At 40.2% G+C, this 24,881-nt stretch overlaps 1 protein-coding gene across 1 annotated transcript in view; it reads left to right on the top strand.

Moving 5' to 3' along the window:
* The window catches only part of LOC309540030 (sodium channel protein type 2 subunit alpha-like), a 76,894-nt gene extending 53,274 nt beyond the window's left edge, over window positions 1–23,620 (top strand). The window contains exons 19-28 of the mRNA XM_082236614.1: window positions 6,870–6,990; window positions 8,299–8,453; window positions 8,760–8,933; window positions 12,161–12,283; window positions 15,404–15,685; window positions 15,931–15,984; window positions 16,348–16,485; window positions 17,780–17,884; window positions 18,980–19,250; window positions 20,632–23,620. Of these exons, the coding sequence (XP_082092740.1) occupies window positions 6,870–6,990; window positions 8,299–8,453; window positions 8,760–8,933; window positions 12,161–12,283; window positions 15,404–15,685; window positions 15,931–15,984; window positions 16,348–16,485; window positions 17,780–17,884; window positions 18,980–19,250; window positions 20,632–21,827 (2,619 nt within the window). The 3' untranslated portion in view covers window positions 21,828–23,620. The remainder of the gene's footprint in view (window positions 1–6,869; window positions 6,991–8,298; window positions 8,454–8,759; window positions 8,934–12,160; window positions 12,284–15,403; window positions 15,686–15,930; window positions 15,985–16,347; window positions 16,486–17,779; window positions 17,885–18,979; window positions 19,251–20,631) is intronic.
* The last annotated feature ends 1,261 nt before the right edge of the window (window positions 23,621–24,881 follow it).

The raw sequence follows: 24,881 nt of genomic DNA, 5'->3' as shown, positions 1-24,881 counted from the left end.
GACAAGAATGTTGAACTCTCCAAAGGCCAAGGGGGAAAAAGGGAGCATGCATAGTTTTTAAAAACAATAAAAACAACCCTTTTTGATTCAGCCCTTATAAATGTGGCACATATTTAATAGTCTTCTTCCGAAGGGGACGGCGACGCGTTAAATGAATATAATTTCCGATTTGAATTGCTTCTTGGGTTTCTCTTTTCTATCTATCTATATATATATACATACACATCTTTCTTGAACTGTTCTTTCAAGGTGTTGTCATGCACGGTTCTCTAAACCTAATACAATTCCTCTAGAATTTGTTTGAGGATTTTCATATATATATTATGATTCGGTACAGACTATAGGCAAAAAAGTAGTCATGGGCAGAGCAATTGTATGAGGGAGAGAGAATCTATGGTTGGAAGAACAGCCAAAGCACTCTCAATCTAGCACCAAGCAAGGCAGTAGGTGGAGAGGTTGGAGAGGAAATAAATATGCCAGGCTGACATATTTCCCTTCCATGTCAGAGGTGGGATTGGGATCTGCCCTGATCCACCAATTTTCTCTCCCTATTTGTGCTGGAGCATTAATAGCAGAAGGGAGATGGTTGTGGAGGTTTCCATGGACACCACAAGGAAAGTTCCAGGGCAAACCTGCTTCCTCTCTGCCATTGGAGAGGGACATCTTCTGTATCCTATGGTTGCTGGGATACCTCCTGGGGATTACTGGATTGTACCCTCATTGTTGTTTCTTTTATAAAAAATATATACAAAATATCTTTATCAAACAATGCACTTAAAACAAAGAAACAAACCAAAAGGGGTACATGTTTTCTGATCAATTATTTGATTTTGACACATGGATATTAATAGTGATAAAACAGAATAAATGCCAAATTCAAACTAATAATTCATATTCATTCTTCAGAAAATGCTCTATAGTCAATGTTATGCTTTTAAAATTCCCAGAACATTTGCTTTAATTTTTTAAAGCAAACATTTGTTGATGTTTTAGCCAAAAAATTGATACTTCTGCAGTCTGAGTGATGCTTGCTGTTCCAATTCAGAAGGTTTCAGTGGCAGCTGCCAGGCAAGCAGCAAGTGAAGAGATGGTTAGATGCATCCTTGCCTTTAACAATAAGTTGCTGAAAGATGTGGTAATAATGAAATCACAAGATGTTATAATATTGCGGAGTTTGTACTAGCCACTGAGCTTTCACACTTATTCACAAATGAGTTAGAACTCTAAAAACAACTTGGTTTGTTCAGGTTTTAATCTTCTCTGATCCTCAAAAGTAGGTAATAGCCAATTTAAAAAATAATGAAAGTCAAAATAAAGTGACTAATTCTACTATTGACATATTGCTGTTCACTAACAGACAGGTCAAATAAAAGCAAAAAAAGTATTTGATGAGACTCCTGGGCTAGGCGGAAGTACCACACAGAATGCCTTTCTGTGTGGTTTGCTGTCCAAAACAGACTACATCTGCTACAGGGATCTACATCCCCATATCAACTTTCCCCATTACCTGGCCATATCTGCCCAGCAGGAGAAATTCCCTCCAGCCCAGAGGTAGAGAAACGCATTACATAATGGTCCAGTTCATGCAACCCGTTCTCCTAGACCAGGGATGTCCAGCTCCTAGACTGCGATCTACTCCCACTTAATAACACTGGCAGTGATCTACCCTTTGGATTAACCAAAGTTGTTGAGCTTTCTTGGGGGAGACCCATTTTTTTGCAAATTGATTTACTCTCCATTTTTGGTTATACGAATCCTACCTTTTGTCAATGCAATAACTGGCCACCCTGATCAGTGCGCTATTGGTAAACTTAAGAAAGACATTAAGAAATCATTTTAAGCAAATTGTTGAGGACTGCTTTCTTGGAGTATAAAACACAAATATTGTCAGGCTGCAGTTCAGGAAGAGGCTTTTGGTTGAAGGGGTCTTACTTTCTATGCAACTAAAACCTTTTTAAAAAAAGATCAGAAATGTGACTGAATTGTAAAAGAAAATGAGAATTATTTATCTGAGAGTTTGTCAAGTCTCAGGGCAATTTAGAATGCTCAAACCATATCTCAAGCTAACTTATCCCTGATAATTTATAATGGCTGAATCCCTTTGTTTATTTTACTGTCACCTGAATCATGAAATGGTTTGTAAAGCTTTTAACATTTGTATAATGGCCTGCTCCTGCTCCCATTGAAACAGTGTCCAGTGAAAAGCAAATGAGAGCAAGACCGGGCTTTAAGTGAATGCTTTAACAATGGAAATGAGCCCCATTAACATGCTGTTGGGCAAAGCTTGTGTTGATTATTCTTTTGTGGGCAAAAAAATCAAGAGCTGTGCTCAAATCCAAAAGAGGCTGCTAAAGTGGTTGTCCTATTGCTACCTAGTCCTATTTAGATAATAACTGCTGCGTACTATCCAATGTTTTATGATTCCAATTATTTTTTTCCCCATATCATCATTTTTTTAAAAAAAGAAGAAGGTGGGTTTCTGCTTTTCTTGGTGCAGTTTCACTAGTATTGCACAGGCTTCTGCTCTAGTCAAGCATGTTGTTTTGCTGATTCAGGCCTTGGGAATGCTGCATCATCAACAAATGCTTTCTAATGTGTTCCTTGCGGGTAATATGATGTTCCTTCCCTAGTAGTGCACAGCGGTGACCTTTGAGAGGTCTCTAATGGAAAATGGCCTGGTAACATCTTGTCAAACGGTTCTTTTTTTAAAAAAAAAATATGCAAAAGTAATTGTGTAAGTCAGGGATGGGGAAGCTGTGCCATAGCAAATGCTGCCGGACCAAAACTCCCAACGCACCTGACGATCGGATATGCTGGCTGGAGCTTCTGGCAGTTGGGAGTCCAACAACTTCTCGAAAGCCACAAGATTCCCATCCCGGGTATAAGTTATATGAGGATGTTTTTCCTAGTTTGCTTGTTTGAATAAGAATGCTCATCAGAGGAGAGATACCTGTTGTTCTTTTAAATTTAAATTACGGTATCAGGATTTTCATTCTTTTAAATGTAGCATGAATTGTATAATTTGCTAGAATTATTAGAGTTGTTTAAACTTGGGTCTGATTGTGTTGTTTAAGGATGCGCTGTAGCCAGTAAAAATAAAAATAAAAATGCTCACCTTGACCTGGTTCATAGATAGCAAGGAATCATTATTCCCCAGTTTATGGATGAGTCGTGGCATGCCTCAGGCTTGTGAACTTCCCATTTGACAATTCTCACCTTTCTTACCAGGAATTTTCAATGTTGAACTAACCACAGTTCCCTGTGACATCCAAGTTCAGGGAACCATAGTTTGTTCCATCTGTGTTTTCAGAACAACACAGAAACTGAAATCAAGGTTTGTTCTCACCACAGTTTTAATGTATGCCATGGGGAGCTGTGGTTTGTTTAAAAATAGAAGTGAAGGAGCAAAGGCATCTGATCTTTCGGAGCAAAGGAGCAGGAGAAGGGAGTGGGGAGTGCATGAGCCCAAGATTCACCATAGCTCATTCATGAAGCAGTAAACCATGGTATCCTGTTACATCTAAACCAGGCTATTCAGTTTGGGTGGTTGCAGATTTTGCATTAAGTTAATGGTTTCAATTTAAATTGTGTAATATCAGATGAATAATACATGGATTGGTTTAATATAGCTGTTCAAGTTGGGAGGCATTTTGCTTTCAATATAGCCAACTAAATGAAACGCAAATCCTCCTCACTATGTGCTGAAGAAATCTTCACTGTGTTCAGTTGCAAATTTTTCTTTGAGCTAGTCTTTAAAATTACACTGGCAAGAAGGAATAAGCCTTAAAAAATATGCATCAGTTAAGAAACGTGAGTTAATACAAAAGGAGCTCTTAAAACTTCCTTTCTTGCTTAAAGTAGGATCAGTATGCTTACAGTCAAGGTATGTTTTGTTTTATCTGTTAGGAAATAATATCTGCTGTTCCTGCTATGTTTGGCTATTAAGTCCTATCCAACTGGGGAAGGAGAGGTAGGAAGCACATGTAGCTGGGGGATGGTCATATTGAATTTAAAAAGGGAATAAAGTAAAGTATATCCACATACGTTGTAAAGATGGTGTTGCTGTAATGCCAACTGAGAAATCAGTTTATGGGATATACAAATATATATCGTTAAGCATATATGCTATTGCAAATTTGAAACAATGGCGTTTGAGTTTCATTGCAGACATAAGCACGATTCTGCAATGGACAGTTGTGAAAACCCAAATGCCAGTTTCTTCATCCCCCAGTTAAAGTAAGTAGCTGGAAACGTGCTAATACGGAAGTAACCAAACAATGAAGTTTACTTTCTGACAAACATATTGTTACTCACATTAGTTCAGACTTTATACTGAATGAGTTGGCCATATGCAATTCTCCTCACCCCTCCCCATTTGTGTAATGTCTGAATAGGACTGCAGCCTAAACATTCAAACCCAGCGACTGAGTGGGTTATTTACTTGTATAAAGGCATGGTTGATTTTACTACTTAATCTGTCATCTTGGTTCTCATATTTATTCTCATATTTTAAACTTAATTTGTTTCAGCAAGCTAACTATTGGAGAATTCTTCCTGGTTTTTTAATTTGCCTAACAGCAAAATCCATCCAGATTAATTCAAAAATGTCATACTCAAATTCTCAAGTGATTTAATTCTGTAAAAGCTCAGTTTTAGTCAGCTTCTTCACAGCACAAAATCAGTAAAATTACACATTCTTCACCACCACTTAAGGAATTGCACCATCAGGGCCAAGTTAGACATGATGCCATTCATGTAATTAGCAATTACAAAGAGGGCATGAATAATTACTTTATGTAGCCACATAGGTTTCCAGCTCAAAGAATTCCTTTTTGTATTTTAATATGATACAGAAATATATATGCATAATCCTCTCTTTGACATGTGGGTGCTTATTGCCAAACAAATTGCTTTAACAAACTTAGATCAACCTTCATTTAATTTGCTAAGAATATAGGTCAGGATTTCTAGCATTAGTGCAAACTGTGTAACATTGAACAGTTTGATATTATTATTGGTAATTATGTTTGCTTTTTACATAATATTTCATAATGTTTTAAAGGGTGTCAGTATAACAATTATTTAAAGTTGAAGAGTGAATTTCTAATGAAACTATTTCAGAACATGCTAATGTTAACACTGAAAAAGCTATTCCAAATATAACACATGAGGATGCATAAATATAGGACAAATTCACAAGTTCTCCATCAGATGCAGATCTAGTGAAAGATGTTCCTTTGCCAGAATAGCATAACCATACAGTTGCCAATTTTGAACTGAATGCCTCTGAGCATGCACAGAGAGTCCCCTCTCCCAAAAGGGGGAAACAACAGAATGAGAATTTATAAACAACTGCCTGAAACAACTTTCCTGTTGGATACAATATAAATAAACTAGCAAGGGACCAACTGATCAAACCCCTACTGGCAGATCTGCTGGGAAAATCTGAAGCCTCCCATATTAAAAATCTTTTGGATGACAGGTCTAATGATATTACACTGGCCGTGGCAAAGTTTCAGAAGTAAAAAGAAACAAAGATAATCAAGCTCGAGACAAAACAAAATGACCGCTTCGGTTTCTCTCGCTTTCGTGGTTGGCTGTCTTAGCTGTATTTTGTTCTGAAATTGTTCTATGGGTCTTTGGACCGCGATAAAGATTCATTATAATATAAATAATGTGCTAAACTCGCTGCCACTGCGCTGCAAAACTTGCCAAGTGCCCGTCTACTTACAAAGTTTATATGGGCAAAGTCTCTTGAGCATGTGCAGTATAATTTTCTATCTGAAGTTGTAAAATGCAATTTGGTATTTTAGACATCTTGGTTCAGCCTGGCTGCCTAGAACAGTGGTGCCTCCAATGGGTGCTTCATTCAATAAGAGACAGCATGTCACAAAAAGCCAGGCAGACACTCAATAGTGGGGGGGAAACCTTCCTCATGCTTGACGGCTGGTTAGCTGCCTCACCTGTTTAGTGGTGGCCAGGAACCTTGTGTTCATCCTTAAACGGCGCTGTTTCTGGGCTTATGGCAATGTGGCAGTGTAGGGCACCCGGATCTACATTAAAATGCAAATTCCCCACGCACATCGATGCATATAATATCCATATGTTGTGGTAACTCACACCAGCACACTGACATAACTCAGCTAGATATTTGTGTGGATTGAATTCTGACAAGCAGCCATGAGAATCCAATTCAGGATGGGTTTCCAAAATTATTATGGCAGAGTAGCAGCCTATTTTAATAATAATAATAATAATAATAATAATAATAATAATAATAATAATAATAATAATATATGGAGTCCTACAGTAAATAGCAGGGTTATTTTAACATTAATTTACTAGTTTACTACTAGTTTACTCTTCTTCTTCTGAAGTTAACTTGGACAACTGGCTATTTTCTCTCTTTAGTGGTCCAGTTTTTCTTGAGTGAGTGGGTGAGGAATTAATAACAAACACACCTAAATTTAATATAATACAATGAAGGAGTTTGAAAATAGTTATCCAGCCCCACTTATTTTGCAATTCCTATACACAGTTGCTTTTCTACAACATAAGGAAGTACTCAGGCTTATTGTGAGAAAGGGGAAACACAGTTTGAATAGCATGCTTTTATTTGCATTAAAAACAAAACAAGCAAACTTAGGCTGCGATCCTATACTCAAGTTACCGAGAAAGGAGTAAACCCATTGAACTCAATGGGGCTTCCTTCCGAGTTGACATAGATAAGATTTTGTGGTTCCATCTGCTATGCACTGCCAGTATAAATTTGGAAGAGCACTGTCATACTTCACTATCTCCTTTTGAGTGCGGCATAAAGTTGCAGGGGGCAAAAAACCTTCTTTTTTTCTGTGGGATTTTATTTTCAGAAGTTAAATGCAACCAGCTCTTCAGAAGGCAGCACAGTTGATATTGCCCCGCCTGGAGAGGGTGAACAGGCAGAGATTGAACCTGAAGAGGCTCTTGAACCTGAAGCCTGTTTTACAGAAGGTAACAGGGAGACAAAATAAACAAGTTGTGTTTGACAAATTAACTGTGGACTGCAGTTTTGCTGTGGCACAGCTTGCCACCATTGCTAAGATTCTTTCTCTGCTTCCAGCAGCTGGCGGGATACAAGGTGGGATTTTGAATTTAGCCCACCTGTGAAACTGACCAATCACGGGTTGGCTCAGGAGGCTGACATAGTGGGGGCAGAGATGGCCATAGACTCCGCGGGGTCTTCATTCAGGTCCACTTCCCAGGCATAAATTTAGGGCCACCTCCTTTTCTTTTGAGGGACATGGGTGGCGCTGGGGGTTAAACCACAGAGCCTAGGACTTGCTGTCAGAAGGTCGGCGGTTCGAATCCCCACAACGGGGTGAGCTCCCGTTGCTCGGTCCCTGCTCCTGCCAACCTAGCAGTTCGAAAGCACGCCAAAGTGCAAGTAGATAAATAGGTACTGCTCCGGTGGGAAGGTAAACGGCGTTTCTGTGCACTGCTCTGGTTCACCAAAAGCGGCTTAGTCATGCTGGCCACATGACTCCCTCAGCCAATAAAGTGAGATGAGCGCCCCAACCCCAGAATCGGTCATGACTGGACCTAATGGTCAGGGGTCCCTTTACCTTTTACCTTTTATTTCACTGCAGTTGGATTTCAGATCTCCTTCCCTCCCTCCCCTTTATTCAGAGTATTTTCATCATACAGTCTTTGGTTGGTTCCTTGCTATAGAAGTTTTTGGTCGGCATATTTAGGGCCAGGAAGGAATTTTGCTTCCAGACAAATTTGCTGGTCTTGGGGTGGGGGGTTGCTTGCCTCATAGCAACTGTCACAACTTGGGTGGATAAGGCATTGGTCTAAAATCCTTAATCTTGAATGGTGGGGAGGGGTTGTACATATTTGCACCCCCCCCAAAAAAAAAAACAAAAAACCCTGGGTATCCCTATAAAGGGATCCTAGGGAGAGTGTTACTGTCAGTACACATCAGCACTTCTGGATGTGGTTAATGGATTTTGGATGTGCTAGGGCTGCCATACATCTGGATTTTCCTGGACATTACCAGGATTTCAAAGGATCTTAGACAAGTCAATTGAACAATTGAGGCTCAACAATTGCTTTTTACTTTCTGAAAAATGGTAACCCTAGCATGTGCCATTTAACATTAAGCCATAACAGCAACTATCCTCTTTCCTCACAAGGAAGGATAAAATATATACAGTCCTCGACTCTGTGGAGGAAAGACTGGTTTCTTTAAAATTCTGAAATAAAGATAACCATAAACATTTATTCCAAAATTTAACAATTTAATATCCTTGTAAACAGGCTGCATCAAGAAGTTCCCATGTTGTCAAGTGAGTATAGAAGATGGCCGAGGAAAAATCTGGTGGAATTTTAGGAAAACCTGCTACAGCATAGTTGAACACAACTGGTTTGAGACGTTCATTGTTTTTATGATTCTCCTCAGCAGTGGTGCTCTGGTGAGCAAAAATAAAAAATAAACACCTGCTATTTTCTCAGATTTTTCAATGGGCATTATAGAATGTATGGTGGCTAGTACAGTTACTTTCAGGTTTGAAAATGTTTGATAAATAATCATGATTCACAGATATTGTAGGATAGGTGCTTAAAAAAAGAACAAGAATTCCTGCTCTCTTGCTAATTGATTGGTAATATGTTAGCAGTAGAACACGAAGCAGAAATGAAATTTTACACCTGTATTTTTAAAAACAAGGTTTATCTCTGTGAACGATAAAGCAATGATTCCACCCTCCTCCCTGCCCCAGGCCTTTGAAGACATATATATTGAACAGCGCAAGACTATCAAGACCATGCTGGAGTATGCTGACAAGGTCTTCACGTACATCTTTATTCTGGAAATGCTTCTGAAGTGGGTGGCCTATGGCTTTCAAATGTATTTCACCAATGCCTGGTGCTGGCTGGATTTCCTCATTGTTGATGTAAGTACTTGAAACCCATTGTTTGCTTTGTTCCTGTGCAGTCTCCTCATTATTTAGATCCCATAACATTAAGAATAGTAATACCGCAAAGTTGACCTGAGAGTTGGGTCCTTTGCATCTGTCTTCATGAATCTGTGTTCCAGTCATGATTATTCAGTATTACATGAGAAGTGGCCTATATCTATCCATGTTAGCAAACCAAATACAGGTGAACCATCAGTGTTGCCCTTGCCTGATTTTTCCAGTTCAAGTGCCACATATTCACCGATTCATTTAAACTTTAATTGCATCACCATAAAAGCAATAACAAACCACCAGTTTAAGAAGTTGGAAAACTGCTCTGCGCATGTGAAGTGGGAAGATTTTTACCTCACAGAATGTTCAAAAAAGAAATTGTCCTGATATGAAGAAAAATCACTCACCATGGAACGCAAATGTCTTGTAACACAGTAACAGTCATAAAAAAATATTATTTGTACAAAAGTTAAAAAGGAAATAGACCATGCCTGCAGGCTCAAGATCTAATATAGACTCAAGATACAACAGGGTTTCACTTCCTTTTGCAAGCTACAGTGGTACCTTGGGTTACATACGCTTCAGGTTACATATGCTTCAGGTTACAGACTCCGCTAACCCAGAAATATTACCTCGGGTTAAGAACTTTGCTTCAGGATGAGAACAGAAATTGTGCTCCGGCAGCGCAGCAGGAGCAGGAGGCCCCATTAGCTAAAGTGGTGCTTCAGGTTAAGAACAGTTTCAGGTTAAGTACAGACCTCCGGAACGAATTAAATACTTAACCCAAGGTACCACTGTATCCATAAAATGACTATAATGGGAAAAACCCAGCTAGAACCTTTAGAGAGGCAAGGTACCAGAACAGAAATATGTTACCTGCACAGGTGGGCAGTCTGGAGTGTGTGCTAGGCTTAACAACTGATCAAGACTATGGAGAAACCAAGGAACAGATGCTCAGTAGCCCACCCTCTTTCTGCGCACTGGCAAAAGGACCAACCACTGCTCCTGAATGGCCGCTTCAGTGAGATATGCTCAGTTGCATCTGCATCTCACTCATCCTGCCACTTAACAGAAAAGTGTGTCAAAGTAAGTCATAGTGACCAAGAGGATGCAGTCTTCTTAACAGCTTTTTAGGACAGTGTTATTCTAAAGTCTTATATATTACCTGAGGCGGCTTTATTTTATTTGAGGCGGGCCAGAATAGATGTTTAGACAGTGGTACCTCGGTTTAAGAACAGTCCTGTTTACAAACGATTCGGTTTACAAACTCAACAAAACCGGAAGTAGTGTCCCGGTTTGAAACTTTACCTCGGTCTAAGAACGGAATCCAAACGGTGGAAGGGCACCGGCGGCAGGAGACCTCATTAGGGAAAGTGCGCCTCAATTTAAGAACGGCTTCAGTTTAAGAACGGACTTCTGGAACGGATTAAGTTTGTAAACCGAGGTACCACTGTATACATACAGAGCTGGTAAGAATGGCTGACTGAACAAATAATTGAACTTCTCCCAGTTAAGCTCGAACTGTCAAACTATACATTGATAATAACTGATTGTCATGGTGAGATGTCAGCCTGAAACTTGTGTTATTGTCCCAGTTTTTGCTTATCTGATAGAACAATTTGATACCTGCAATGAAATCATAAGGATTGAGAAGTGGGGAGTTAAATTTCATCCTGATTTATCCTGAGCAGAGTGGAAACTAACGCTCACTTCCTTTCCCCCCTCTGTGCAAAGGGAAAGAATAGTAGCTTAGCTCCCATGTTCTCTTGCTGTACTTTTAACTTCCTGACACTTGTTATGTCAGTGTGCCTAATGAAAGTAGGCTAAAATAACACATATTAATCTCACCTTTCAGTGCCTTATATCTCCCGAACCACATTCCTTCCTTCTTTTCTTACTCTGATTTATCTCATTGCTTGAGAGAGGGGCGGAAGCAAGCAAGAAAGTGTAAAACAAAAGAATAAGTCATTTACAATAGCCAAGAACACATCCACAGTTTGAAGGGGTGTATGATTAAATCGGCAGATTCCTCTCAGCATGATTTAGAAAGGTTTGGAGTAATTCATTCCCTCGTACTTTGCTTTCTCTCCATTGAACTTGCCACCATGTTCTTGTCTGATCTTAAGACGTTTCTCAATAGGGTTAGGCCTTGTTACTATGTGTCTTGCTTTTACAACACCACTTTCCCCAGTCAACTCCTTCTGTGGCGGGAGCTCAAGGACTTCGTTTCACAGATGAAGTGGGATGGGTAAAGAGGATCATGGCAGGGCCCCTCCAAATTAGCACACACGGGGGCCTCCGTCGAACTCAGGCTCTGTCCTTCTCAGACTCCTCTGGCAACGTTTTCAGGTGGAAAATAATTCCCCAAATGGCACCTATACAACAGGGTTTCACTTCCTTTTGCAAGCTACAGTGGTACCTTGGGTTACATACGCTTCAGGTTACAGACTCTGCTAACCCAGAAATATTACCTCGGGTTAAGAACTTTGCTTCAGGATGAGAACAGAAATCGTGCTCCGGCGGCATGGTGGCAGCAGGAGGCCCCATTAGCTAAAGTGGTGCTTCAGGCTGAGAACAGTTTCAGGTTAAGAACAGACCTCCGGAACGAATTAAGTACTTAACCCGAGGTACCACTGTATTTGCACTCTCCTCCTCGCTCAGGAGATACACTGGAACTGACAGGGAGCAGCAGCAACTAGCGACCCTGAAGGCAGCAGCACCTTCGTGTTATGGCTGGGTTCACAACCACACCGTGTGTCTGTTTTGCAATAGGGGAAGGGGAAGACTGTAGTTAGTGGCAGAGCACATGTCTGGCATGCAGAAGGTCCCAGATTCAATTCCTAGCATCTCCGGGTAGGGCTTCTGTCTAAAATCCTAGAGGGCTGCTGCCAGTCATGTGGATAGTACTGAGCCTCAGTTTGAAGACAAGTGCGGGGCCTCAGGTCAAGTGAATCCTGGTTCTGTGGTTTTAGAAAATATCTGAAGGCAGCCCAGTTTAGGGAAGCTTTTAATATTTGATGAATTATTGTATTTTAATATTTTGCTGGAAGCTGCCCAGAGTGGCTGGGGAAACCCAGTCAGATGGGCAGGGTATAAATTATTGTTGTTGTTGTTGTTGTTGTTGTTGTTGTTGTTGTTGTTGTTTTGTTCTCGATGTCTGTATTATAAGGAAACGCACTAACATGTTTTAACTTTTTCCCCCTCACCTGCAGGTTTCATTGGTTAGTTTAGTAGCCAATGCTCTGGGCTATTCTGAACTGGGTGCCATTAAATCACTTCGAACACTAAGAGCTTTGAGGCCTTTAAGAGCCCTGTCACGATTTGAAGGAATGAGGGTGAGATAGCCATGAAATAACCCTGAAATAATATGTGCATGAAACATGACTATCCACGCAGAATAAAGAATGACAAATCCATGTTGAAATGTTGCACTATATATATATATATTTCTTTACTGCATGCCACAGTCACCAGCGTTTCTAAAAGCTTATCAGTTCTACAGTCTTTGGAGAGGTTTCCTTTTCAGCCAAGCATTTACATCTCGGTCCCTTGCATGTATGTTGCTTAAAAAGTTATTTCAGGATTGCATTGGTTGTGTTAGGACACTCCAGAATGATCAGATTTGTGTGTGAGTGTACAGGGCTATGTGTACTTTTCAACTCCCAGATTAAAATATTGAGGTCAAGCAGTCCAAAGTTTGCAGCAAGGAAAGCTGGATTTTGGAACATCACTGGGTTACACAGACTGAGAAATTGTGCATTTATATTTCTCTGTTACATAGTTTGTTTGGCAATTTTTACCATGTTGCATAGTCTTATGAGTCATGGGAGGGCCAAAGGATTGAACTGAAGCAGCTGCACTCCTGCCCCCCACCCCCCCAAAAAAAGCTTGTTTAGCCACATGCCTGGCTTCTGAGCTTTCAACAAACCTTGCCCACATATTTTCAAGGATACTTTTGCAGGCAGAAGAGTTATAAATGCTCCACCAGGCATAATATCCTGCACTCCCACATACATACAGCCCTGTATGCATTCCTGACAAGGCTACACAGCATTAAATAAAAGTTGCATGTTTTCAATCTGAGCATCACTTGAAAACTGTAAAAAATACGTTGAAGATGGCTTAACTGCTGTCACTTCAGCAGTAGAATGCAGGTGAGTGTGTTCGTGGTTTAATAGTTCAACTTAGTGAACTTGTGGTCAGGAATCTATACTCAAATCAAAAACCTTTTAACAACACAATATTCCAGTGTATAAAGGTCACCATATTAAGGACCTAAACCTGAAGACTGAGGGGGCGCAAATCACATAAATGATAAGGGCACAAATTTAGTTTTCAGGATCTCAAAATTCTGGATTGTTCTCTCATGAAATCCAACAACAAGAATGAATTCTGCTTATTGGGATTTGACACACAGATAATTAGATGGTGCACTGGACTCCAGCCGTCAGACTCTCACAAAATTTCCACCCAAATTTGTAGACCAAACGGGGGGAAGAAAATCTTTTAAGAGCAGCATAATCCCTATAATCCAATCTTTCTTTCCAAGGACAAAATTGCCACCACTGCAGGTGACATATAATACCTGTTCCACATTTGTTAGATTGTTTAGTGTATCAGTGCCTGCATTTAGGAACTCCCTATAAATAATACCCTTTTTGGGTAACTGCTAAAAACATTCTTGTTTAGACAAGCCAACCCAGATACTTAGAAAATTGAGTTTAATCTGGTTTTAGTTTTTTAACTTTTGTATGGTTTTAAAGTATGGTTGTGAATTTTCCTTGATTTTACTGCTTTCTCCTTTTTGTCAACCTCTTTGAGGTTTGTTTGTTTTTACGATCAAGCAGTGTATGAAATAAATAATAAAAATTTACCCTGGTAGACTAAAAAGGCATACTAAACAAGGCAATGAAAGAGAGCTCGAGTGTGAAGCTAAGGAGCATGAACTCCTCATTAGCAGTATATTAGAAATATTTGCATCACCTGGGGAAAAGTGTGGGTGATGTCTTTTACTTTAAGGTCATAAGGATGGCTATCTATAGGGCAAGAATGTGGAAGCTCCAGTCCTCCATGGCTGAGAGGAGTTGGAGTCCAATGACCTCTAGAGAGCTACAGGTTCCCCAGCCATCTTTTAGGATGTTTATAGGATGCTTCTGGTTTGGTCCAGCAACTCATTTGACCTCTCTGATGGCCACATTGATATCTACCTTCCAGTAAATAATTTAGGTTTTATGATTTGGGGTTGGGGTGGGATAGGGAGAAGGTTTGTTCAGTGCCTGTAGGTTTCATGATGATGGAAGGGTGCAGAAGGGTTGCAAAGTCCTCAGCAAACAAAATTGTGGATCTGCAAGGTGGACATGTCCCCAAGACAATACATAGCATGTATCAAGGCTTCACCTATCTTGCAATAAACCCTTACATTTCCTCCGTTTTTTATGCAAAACATCTTGATATCTAGTTTAATGCAAAACATGTTCGTGCTCAAGGAAGGGCTTTTGATTCAGCATCCACTAATGGAAAAGGAAGAGAAGGTGGTTTTTGCAAATTCCCTCTGCACTTTCCAACTGGGGGGGGGGGTTCCCTCAAACTCTGGAGCTAATTTGGAGGAGGGGCACTGGGGACTGCAGTGGTGAGGGGGAATATGCAAAAAAAATTTACCCCCTCTTCTCTTCTGTTAGCAGACACCTCTGCTGAATCAAAATACCTCCTGTGAACACAAGGGCATGAATTGGATTCTGCACTTAATATTAACATCCAATGAAATGTGCATTTGCCAACAAAAGCTGAGGCTGCTTCAGAAGTCGTATCTTCATTTTAGAGCAAAGTCAAATCAATGCACATAGTTTTCCTAAAGAGAAGTGTAGCTATTTCATAAATTAGTCTTGAATTCATTTGGCTATATTTAACAGGAATATGCATTTCTCCTTATTAAAGGCTTATTAAAGAATTAGGGTTGAAGACTGAATGCTTAGTGAAGAAAGTCTTGTTGCTTTACAAGACATCTTAAAACCCAGGCAGTTGCTTCATGGCTTTTGTTTGCTACAGCATCTCAGCCATTCCCTGTTTGAAGGCCTAGTTTGTTGCACAGTTATAGGTCTTTGATTTATATTCTTGGTATTTAACTTTTCTCTCTCTTTTTTTCCTGCCTAGTGCACACAAATGTTACGATTCCATCTTGCCACTATCAGGTTTTATTTTACTTTTTGCACTTACTTGCTTTCCCTGTAGAGCTTAGTTCCTGCTTCTTTGTCTTGTTTCTTTTGCACAGTACCATTAACAACGGGATTTTCTATTAACATGCATCAACCCCCTCCCACATATATGTGTATATGTATTTAAAACAGCCTAAGTGTCGAAATTGTAAAGACGCGAATAGAAATTTGGAAGCTATACTCTTCAGCTGTAAAAGATAAATCGGAATTTTCTTTTTCTTTTCTGTCCAATTTTCATGATAGGTGGTTGTCAATGCTCTGGTTGGCGCAATCCCTTCCATCATGAATGTGCTCTTGGTTTGCCTCATATTCTGGCTGATCTTCAGCATCATGGGCGTAAACCTGTTTGCTGGCAAGTTCTACCACTGTGTTAACACCACGACAGGTGAAATGTTTAATATTAGCGAGGTTGACAATAAAACTCAGTGTGAGGAGCTCATCAACAACAATCAGCCTGCCCGGTGGAAAAATGTGAAAGTAAATTTTGACAATGTTGGAGCTGGTTACCTCGCTCTGCTTCAAGTTGTAAGTAGTTTAGTTTTCCTACCCTATACTCCCTGCATAAAATACCAGTGCATAGGATCAGGCTCAGAGGTTCTGCCATCCCTGGGTGGGCTCGAACCAATAACCTCGTTAACAGCCAGACGCACTGACCCATTGCGCCACAGGCGGTGTTGATACAACTCCTCCACCAAATTTTGACATCAACATTCTCTGCATACATGTTTGTAGGTTTAGAACTGTGCTTAATGTTTGCATTTTATCTGCAGGCTACTTTTAAAGGATGGATGGATATTATGTATGCAGCTGTTGATTCAAGAGATGTAAGTATCAGTATACATTCCATCATACATGTAAGCACTAATTCTTGAGTACGTTCTTGTACGTTACCTTCTGTTGGTAACTCGTGGGAGTCTGCTTGACAATCCCTGCAGTCAAAATATTGTTGGTTTTTCTGTGATGTACAGATGACCAGCCCATAGGTCTCCTGACCCAAGGAACTAAAAAAACCACTCCAATTTTGGGCTCATTGTTTATAACACAGTAGCTGCATACAGATAGATACACATGCTAGGCTGTTTCTTCTTCTTCTTTTCATTGAATTGGTGTGCTTTGAAGAAAATGGGTGGTTGTTTTCTGCTTCGTGTGTCTATGTTGAGATCCTGCAATTTCTTGTTGGATTGTAGGTAGAAGATCAGCCGTATTATGAGGACAACCTCTACATGTATCTTTATTTTGTTATCTTCATCATCTTTGGATCATTTTTTACTTTAAACCTTTTCATTGGTGTCATCATAGATAACTTCAATCAACAAAAAAAGAAGATAAGTATTTAAGGGGTTTTCTCTATTCTCTGGAAATAAAGCTACAGTGGTACCTCGGTTTTTGAACGTAATACCATGGAAGACCATTCGAGTTCCGAAATGTTCAAAAACTGAGGACTCAATAGCCGACAGCTAGGCCTCCGGATCTTGCACTCAGCAGAAGCCGCATGGCATGTTCGACTTCCAAGGCGTGTTCGAAAACTGAAGCATTTACTTCCAGGTTTTCAGCGTTTGAAAATCAAAACGTTCAACTTCCGAGACGTTCGAAAACCGAGGTACCACTGTGCTATAAATATTGGGTGTGGTTTTTTAAATCGCCAAACCTAAGTCCTGCCTGGTGTGAAGTAATCGTCTTAGAACATTAAAAGAATAGACAGTTTTTCATTTATTTAAAATGCTCGCTTTAGAAGCTGACATTTATTTCTGCTCCACCACTATGAACTTGAAGTAAAAAAATAAAATAAAAAAGTATGATATCACTTCAAGACCCTGAGAGTTTAACTTGTAATGTGTAACTTGGGGGGGGGGTTAGGGGGGAATATATATTCCATTTTTCTGTCATTATAAAGGCCCCTAGACAGCAATCAAGTCTAAATGAAACATTGAAAACGCTAAAAGCATTACAGCACAGCAGCAAAGCCAGAAAAGAGGCAAATGAATGCACAGTTAATCATCTTGCAAGTCCTACCCACCCCTTGATTATGCTAAGAAAAAGCATAATTTACAGTGTGACAAAAAGACAGCAACAATGGAACCAAATAGGCTTCTTGCACAAATCTGGTCCAGGACCCACACTGACTACCTGCCCATAATACCTCAGATAACAAGGTGTTAGGGAGAATGACCCTCTGCTGTTCATTTAAGTGGATGTGTACTTGTGGGTCGCGTTGACGTTCATGATTTCCATTTAGGACCATAAAGTAAGGTTACCAGATTTTTTTCAATGAATCCGGGAACACTTTTCAACTTCCTACTAAATAGATGGATTTTGTAAGGGGAGTGATTTGTAAATCCGGGGACCGTCCCCGGGAAACGAGGATGTCTGGTAACCTTACCATAAAGGCCGAAACCAGCACTTTGAACTGGGCCCATGAAATAGCTTGGTAGGCTATCAATATGGTGTAATATGAGAGTAATATGCATTGGCCCATGAAGGCTCTCATTGGCCTCTGGTATAAGCTGGAACTTACGTGGTGTTTTAACCAGTGTTTTAAAATGCGCTCAGTTAATCAGAGCATAAGTTAATCTGCGGACGTGTTTTGTAACATGATTTGTTTTCGTTTCATTTCTTTACTTTGGAGGCCAGGACATCTTTATGACGGAAGAACAGAAGAAGTATTATAATGCCATGAAGAAATTAGGGTCTAAAAAGCCACAAAAACCTATACCTAGACCAGGGGTAAGGATTTCTTTCTACTTCATATATTTGAAGATTCAGCGTTGTCTATCGAAAGTCTATATAAGCCATTTAATATACTAATTTTTTTATTAAAAAAAATCTAAGCAGTACGCAAAAAAACCATGAAAAAATAAAACTATGAACTTCTTTACCCTGGGCTTCGATACTGGAGAAGTTTGTTTACAGCTTATTTTTTGTGACTGGTTTGTTTTAGACTGTTTTAATATTTAGACTCATAGAATTATAGAGTTAGAAGGGACACCCAAGGATCATCTAGTCGAACCCTCTGCAAGGCAGGACTATGCAGCTGTCCCATAGGGGGATCAAACTTGCAACCTTGGTGTTATCAGCCCCATGCTGTCACCAGGTGAGCTACATGGCAATGGTATTAATATTGTAAATGGTTGTAACCTGCCCTAGGACCTTATGATGAAATATTGGAATAAATAATAGTAATAACAACAACAATAGGCCCAGATAAAAAGAGGGATTCAGAAATGACCAGGTCCCATCTTATGGGTCAGGGAAAGTCTGAGCCAAAAAAAAATATGTCTTCACAAACTCTCTGAAGTAACCAATAGGTGATGCTTCTTGTATGGCAGATGAAAGAACTTCCACAATGCAGAGGCAGTGGCAACAATTTGCCACCTGCTCTCTGCTTTCATTCTCAATTATACCCTAATCATGTTTTCCCCACCTCTTACATTTTCAAGTAATATAGGGTGAAATTATTGTTGTTTATGCTGGCCAGTTTAAATATACGAAACTTTAGGTAGCAGTGGCCTTAATATTTTGGTTCACCACATGCCTGACTCTTAGGGCAGCTCAGATGAAATTGAGGTTGTTGATTGCTTTTCTGGTTGCCTCCCAATAATGTTCAAAGAAGCAAGAGCTCTAGCAATTACTTCTCAAAAAGCTAAGGTGCTAGGAAGCAGATTTAATAGCCTGATCCTTCAAAAGAAGAGGGGCAGATATAGATAGATGATAGATAGATAGATGATAGATAGATAGATATAGATAGATGATAGATATAGATATGTTTGTAAAGAGAGTTATTTTCACATTGTTCACATTTTCTGTTTTTATTTTTAACAGAACAAATTCCAAGGCATGGTCTTTGATTTTGTAACAAAACAAGCCTTTGACATCAGCATCATGATTCTTATCTGCCTTAACATGGTCACCATGATGGTGGAAACAGATGACCAAAGTAAAGAAATGGAAACCATTTTATCTAGGATTAATCTAGTGTTCATTGTGCTTTTCACTGGCGAATGTGTACTCAAACTGATTTCACTCCGTCATTATTACTTCACCATTGGATGGAACATCTTTGATTTCGTAGTTGTCATTCTCTCCATTGTAGGTAAGAACCATTTCTTTCCATGAAGGCGTAGCCTGACGAGCCTTTTCACATATTATGGGTCCCCCCCCCCTTCTCAAACTGGAGAAGTGTTTATATCACACCCACATAATTGTGTATGATGAATGGACACCTGTCTGTTGCATGATGTAAAAGCAGTGGGAAGGCATGGTTGGCTGTGACTTCCTGTTGTGCTTACAAACAGAAAATAAATAAATCTATACATATATGCTGGCTACATATGACCGTATGATGAACGCTTCCGCCTACACATGTATAATATTTCATGAAGGTATCTGTGAAGGTAAGTGTGACATTTGTAGACAAAAGTTATCATGTATGTAGATCCTACAGAAAAACACAAATTTGCTTCATCATATGTCCTAACCACAGTCTCACTAGCACTCTAAAGTCAGCCAAACTTTTTTGGAATGTTTTTTAAAATCATTTTTTATGAATTTCTATTATGTTTCTTACTAGTTTTGTGATGCTATCAAATTAACAGTTGTAAAATGTGCTTAAGATAACTGAAGATTAACAAATGACAAAATAGAATATTTGTTTTTCTTCATTGTTAAGCTTCATGTATATTAAATTACATCCACATAGTTGTCCCACAGTTTTCACATTGTAATTAAAACAAAACACGTTTTCAAGATGTTTTACAAGATAGCCTACTTCCCTGTGGTTATGCTTTGTGTACCTCTGTCTTATGTATCTGCATTAAGAAAAACATTAATATTTACAGTATAAGCACAACTGGGACATATTAAATTACATTCACATGCTGACATCCATGCTGTGTTCTTTTCCTTGTGACTAATATGGTCATATTCAAGGCACTCTAGAAAAGAACTCACTTTGCTTTAGATTTCTTTCACCCATGGAGCCGGTTCACTTAGCACACTAAACCATAGCTGGTTTTGAATCCTGTTTAATTGTGAAAATGTCTCCCACTCCTTACATAACTTCCCCCTCCATGGGTGCCACACACAGCAGAAGTAAATCATAGTATAGCTTGTCATGTCATGAAAACCCCAAAGTGGTTTAATTTTTTCAATAAATAAAACATGAGTGGTAAGTTAAAAATGTCAAGAACAAACCTTGGCTTACTTCTGTCTTACCACAATCATGATCTGCATGACACAACAAGCCATACTGTGGTTTGTTTCTGTTGTGCAGAGCACCCACATGGGGGTGGTGTCTGAAGATGTGTAGGGAGTGAGAACGATATAAAGTATAGTTTTAAACAAACTATGGTTTAGCACAACCTGCAAACCAGCTCATAGCATGAATCTTGAGTATAATGTCCAATTCATGTTCCTACACAATATGAAACATCTGGTTATAAAACTGGTGTTGCCTTAAATATTTTTCTTTGCAGGTATGTTCCTAGCAGAAATCATTGAAAAATACTTTGTGTCGCCCACCTTGTTCCGAGTGATCCGACTTGCCAGGATAGGTCGCATCCTGCGTCTCATCAAGGGTGCTAAAGGGATCCGCACTCTGCTTTTTGCCTTGATGATGTCTCTCCCTGCCTTGTTCAACATCGGTCTTCTCCTTTTCCTGGTCATGTTCATCTATGCTATATTTGGAATGTCCAACTTTGCCTACGTGAAGAGAGAAGTGGGCATTGATGACATGTTCAACTTTGAAACTTTTGGCAACAGCATGCTCTGTCTCTTTCAAATCACCACCTCTGCTGGCTGGGATGGGTTGCTAGCTCCCATTCTCAACAGTGGGCCACCAGACTGTGACCCTGAGATAGACCACCCAGGAAGTTCGGTCAAAGGAGACTGCGGCAATCCCTCCGTTGGGATCTTCTTCTTTGTTAGTTACATTATCATATCATTTTTAGTTGTAGTGAACATGTATATTGCTGTGATTTTGGAGAACTTCAGCGTTGCTACAGAAGAAAGTGCTGAGCCTTTGAGCGAGGACGACTTTGAGATGTTCTATGAGGTCTGGGAAAAGTTTGATCCGGATGCAACCCAGTTTATAGAGTACTGCAAACTCTTTGATTTTGCAGCTTCGCTGGAGCCGCCTCTTCTCATTGCAAAACCAAACCACGTTCAGCTTATTGCGATGGATCTGCCCATGGTAAGCGGTGACCGAATTCACTGCCTTGACATCTTGTTTGCCTTTACAAAGCGTGTTTTGGGAGAAAGTGAAGAAATGGATTTGCTCAGAGTGCAAATGGAAGACCGGTTCATGGCAGCCAACCCTTCGAAAGTGTCCTATGAGCCAATTACAACCACCCTGAAACGAAAGCAAGAGGAAGTGTCTGCTACCATCATCCAGCGGGCTTTCAGGAGTTTCCTCTTAAAACAAAAAGTGAAAAAAGTGACCTCTATGTATAATAAAGACAAGTGCAAAGATGGCATTGCCCTTCCCATCAAAGACACGATTCCTGATAAATTTAACAGGAACTCGACTCCTCCGGAGAAAACAGAGGAAAGCTCCTCCACCACCTCCCCACCTTCCTACGATAGCGTTACCAAGCCAGGCAAACAGAAATATGAAAAGGGCAAAACGGACAGAGACTATAAAAGTAAAGATGCCAGGGCTAGCAAAAAGTGAAGCAAACTTTTTACGTTCCTGTTTGTGTGCAAATTTGTTTACAGCCTTTGAAAGGGTACGTATCCTGTCAGCGAGACTCCCTTGGGAGATTTATGCCAAACCTGTCAGTTTATACTTTATAAATATATTACATAGATATATCTATATATGTATATAAACAGATGAAATCTCTCTAAAGGTCAGTGCCTATAACAAGACAGTGACCCCTCGTCACCAAACTCTGTAAAACAGGGTAGGAGCCGGCTGTCCTCACACACAGCCGGCAGGGTGGAAGAGAGACAGACAGGAACAGAGACAATATGGCTGTTCCAAGAGGTGCGCAACGCTATAGCCTATGTGTTTAATATACTGCCAGACACTTGGTCGGTAAGTGTTTTCACTGTGTCTATTTCAACTGCCACATTTGCCATATTTTTACACACACACGCACACACACGCACACACAGTGTAGGTGGGTTTATCATTAAAAACAAAAAACATTCACAGGGTGTTTACTATTATATGTGACTATTTTTGTAAAACGGGTTTTCTGTTGCGGCGGGAGGGAATGGGTGGGGTTACCAGGACCACGTGCTCTACTCTCTGGTTCTCTGTCACATGCAGACAGAGAAGCAAACTGCATGAAGGCATGCTGCGCTTAACAGATCCTGCATGGAACCGACGTGACGTCATCAGGCAGAGTTTTAAACCACTTCCGTATTTCAAGGTTGGCTCCGATGTTTTTTTAAAAAGCGATTTTACACCTTCTGTTGACCGATCAGGCAAATCCACTTGTGCCTGCAGTTGATTAAAAAAAATCCCCAAATGGATTGTTTTTATGCTGACCACTCAATCCGGGCATACACACACGCATACACACTATCTCAGTCCTAGGTATTTCTCTAAATCCAGCCCTTTGCCCAAGGTGAGATCATCTCTGCATGGAACAATCACTTCCGTCACAGGTTAATTCCCAGTACCAAGCATCTGTGCAGCAGGAATAGGGAACAGACAAAAGTGTCCCATCCCAGAGGTGCCTGTTGACTGGTCAAATGGTTTCGGGAGTAAAGTAGTGCAAAAATAGGCCCGGAAATGGGCAAAAAAGGATAGGGTCTTAAAAGTATTACTTTGTCTTAAAAGTACTGTAGTCCTCTGCTCTCAGTATAGTTCATGCCTAAATCTTAGAAACAAAGACAAAAAACAAACACCAGTTTAACTCTGTGATGTAAATACTCATTTTATAGTTGTACATATTTGAGCATACAAGCAAATGGTTTGGCCACAGTGTATTTCTGCAAACATGTGCCACAGCAGGTCTAGCTTGCAAGCTCTCGGCAGATGATATCTTATATTCTATACCATTACAGATAACTGGGAGGGCACTGGTGCATGTGAATATTGCCTTTGCTACGACTGCACCTTGCTCCTTCCATGATCCACTTTCATTTTTATGAGGAAGTAGTGAAGTGAATGAAATCGCCTCATTTCTTCCTATCACTGAGCAATAGTTGGCAGTTATCAATGAGCTTTCCACCCATTTTTTCCTCTCAGCCTTCTAAAGTTTCAACAGGCTACAATACAGTGTAGACCAAGACAGTATTGAGAATACTGTAAGCTGTTTATCCTGTTGACAATGCAGTTAGCATATATAAATAATGTATTAAAAAATGGCAGCATAATGTACATAAGATTAAGTTCAGATTCATGTAATTTTCTTTTCCACAGTCATTTTGTTTACTTTACATTCATTGTATCTTTCAGTTGAGACCTCCACAATACGAAAATAAACATAAAATAAAATGATGGAGACTTTGTTGCTTGCTCTGCTTTGTAACTCATTCCAATTAAGCATGTTGTTGCTGTTTTGGCTACATAATCATCAGCGCTCGAGGAATGATGGGCAGAGCCCACTGCATTCTGCTTTGTACTGAGTCAGATGATTGTTGGGAGATAAAAGTGATTGAACCTGGTCCGCTTTGTATGCAAAGCATGTATCTCTAAACTAGGGTCCTTCCCCTATTATACCAGCTAGGCAGATGTGCCCTAATACAGAATCCCTGCTTTGTGCAGATATAAAAAGGTAAATATAAAGGACCCATGGATGGTCAAGTCCAGTCATAGGCAACTATGGGGTTGCTGCGCTCATCTCACTTTCAGGCTGAGAGAGCCGGCATTTGTCCACAGACAGCGTTCCAGGTCATGTGGCCAGCATGACTAAACCGCTTCTGGAGCAACGGAACACTGTGATGGAAACCAGAGTGCATGGAAATGCCGTTTACCTTCCCACCAGAGTGGTACCTATTTATCTACTTGCGCTGGTGTGTTTTCAAACTGCTAGGTTGGTAGGAGCAGGGACCGAGGAATGGGAGCTCACCTCATCCCGGGGATTTGAACTGCCGACCTTCTGATCAGCAAGCCCAAGGGGTTCAGAGGGCAAGGCACTGAGGTTTGAACCTTGCACCACTGCAAGGCTCCTGCTTTCAGTCCTAGCACCCTGCACTGTTAAGTGGCATCAGCTGCTTGCTGGAGCAGGCAATAAGCCGGGACATTTTAATTTTTTTAGTAGAGCTTCAACCAGTGCTCCTCGTTATCTCCTTTTACTCTGGATCCAATTGAAAATCATTAATTTTGACGTTTGCCAGTTAACGTCACTTTTGAGTGGGGGATGGAGCGAGCACATTCTGACGCGTCAGATCTATCCCTGCAAAAATCGCCTCGCAACCAAAATCTATATCGCCGCTCAGATGCGGTTTTAGTGCTCTTGATCACATGAAATTAAATAGTTCCTTCTTTCTGATAAGGAAAAATACCATGGAATCTCAATCCTGGGCAGAATAAAAAGGTAATATTATACTGCAGCAACCTAAGCAGAGCAAACTGAAGGCTATTAGCATCTCTCCAGAGAGAAAGCAATCACATGCATCTTGGCTGCAGGACTTAGGGTTGATGCATATTCGAGAAGACATATCATGAACAATTTATAGCAGGCAGGCGGGCATGCCACACACTCAACACTTAAGTAATTTCTTAGTCTAAAAAAAATGTCATTTTAAGTTTTTTATGCACCCGCGCAGG

Source organism: Podarcis vaucheri (genome assembly GCF_965113315.1).
Source record: "Podarcis vaucheri genome assembly, chromosome: 1".
In the NCBI taxonomy this organism is placed as follows: Eukaryota; Metazoa; Chordata; class Lepidosauria; order Squamata; family Lacertidae; genus Podarcis; species Podarcis vaucheri.
Note: the sequence above shows the minus strand (reverse complement) of the source record. Positions and strands in the feature narration are given on the sequence as shown.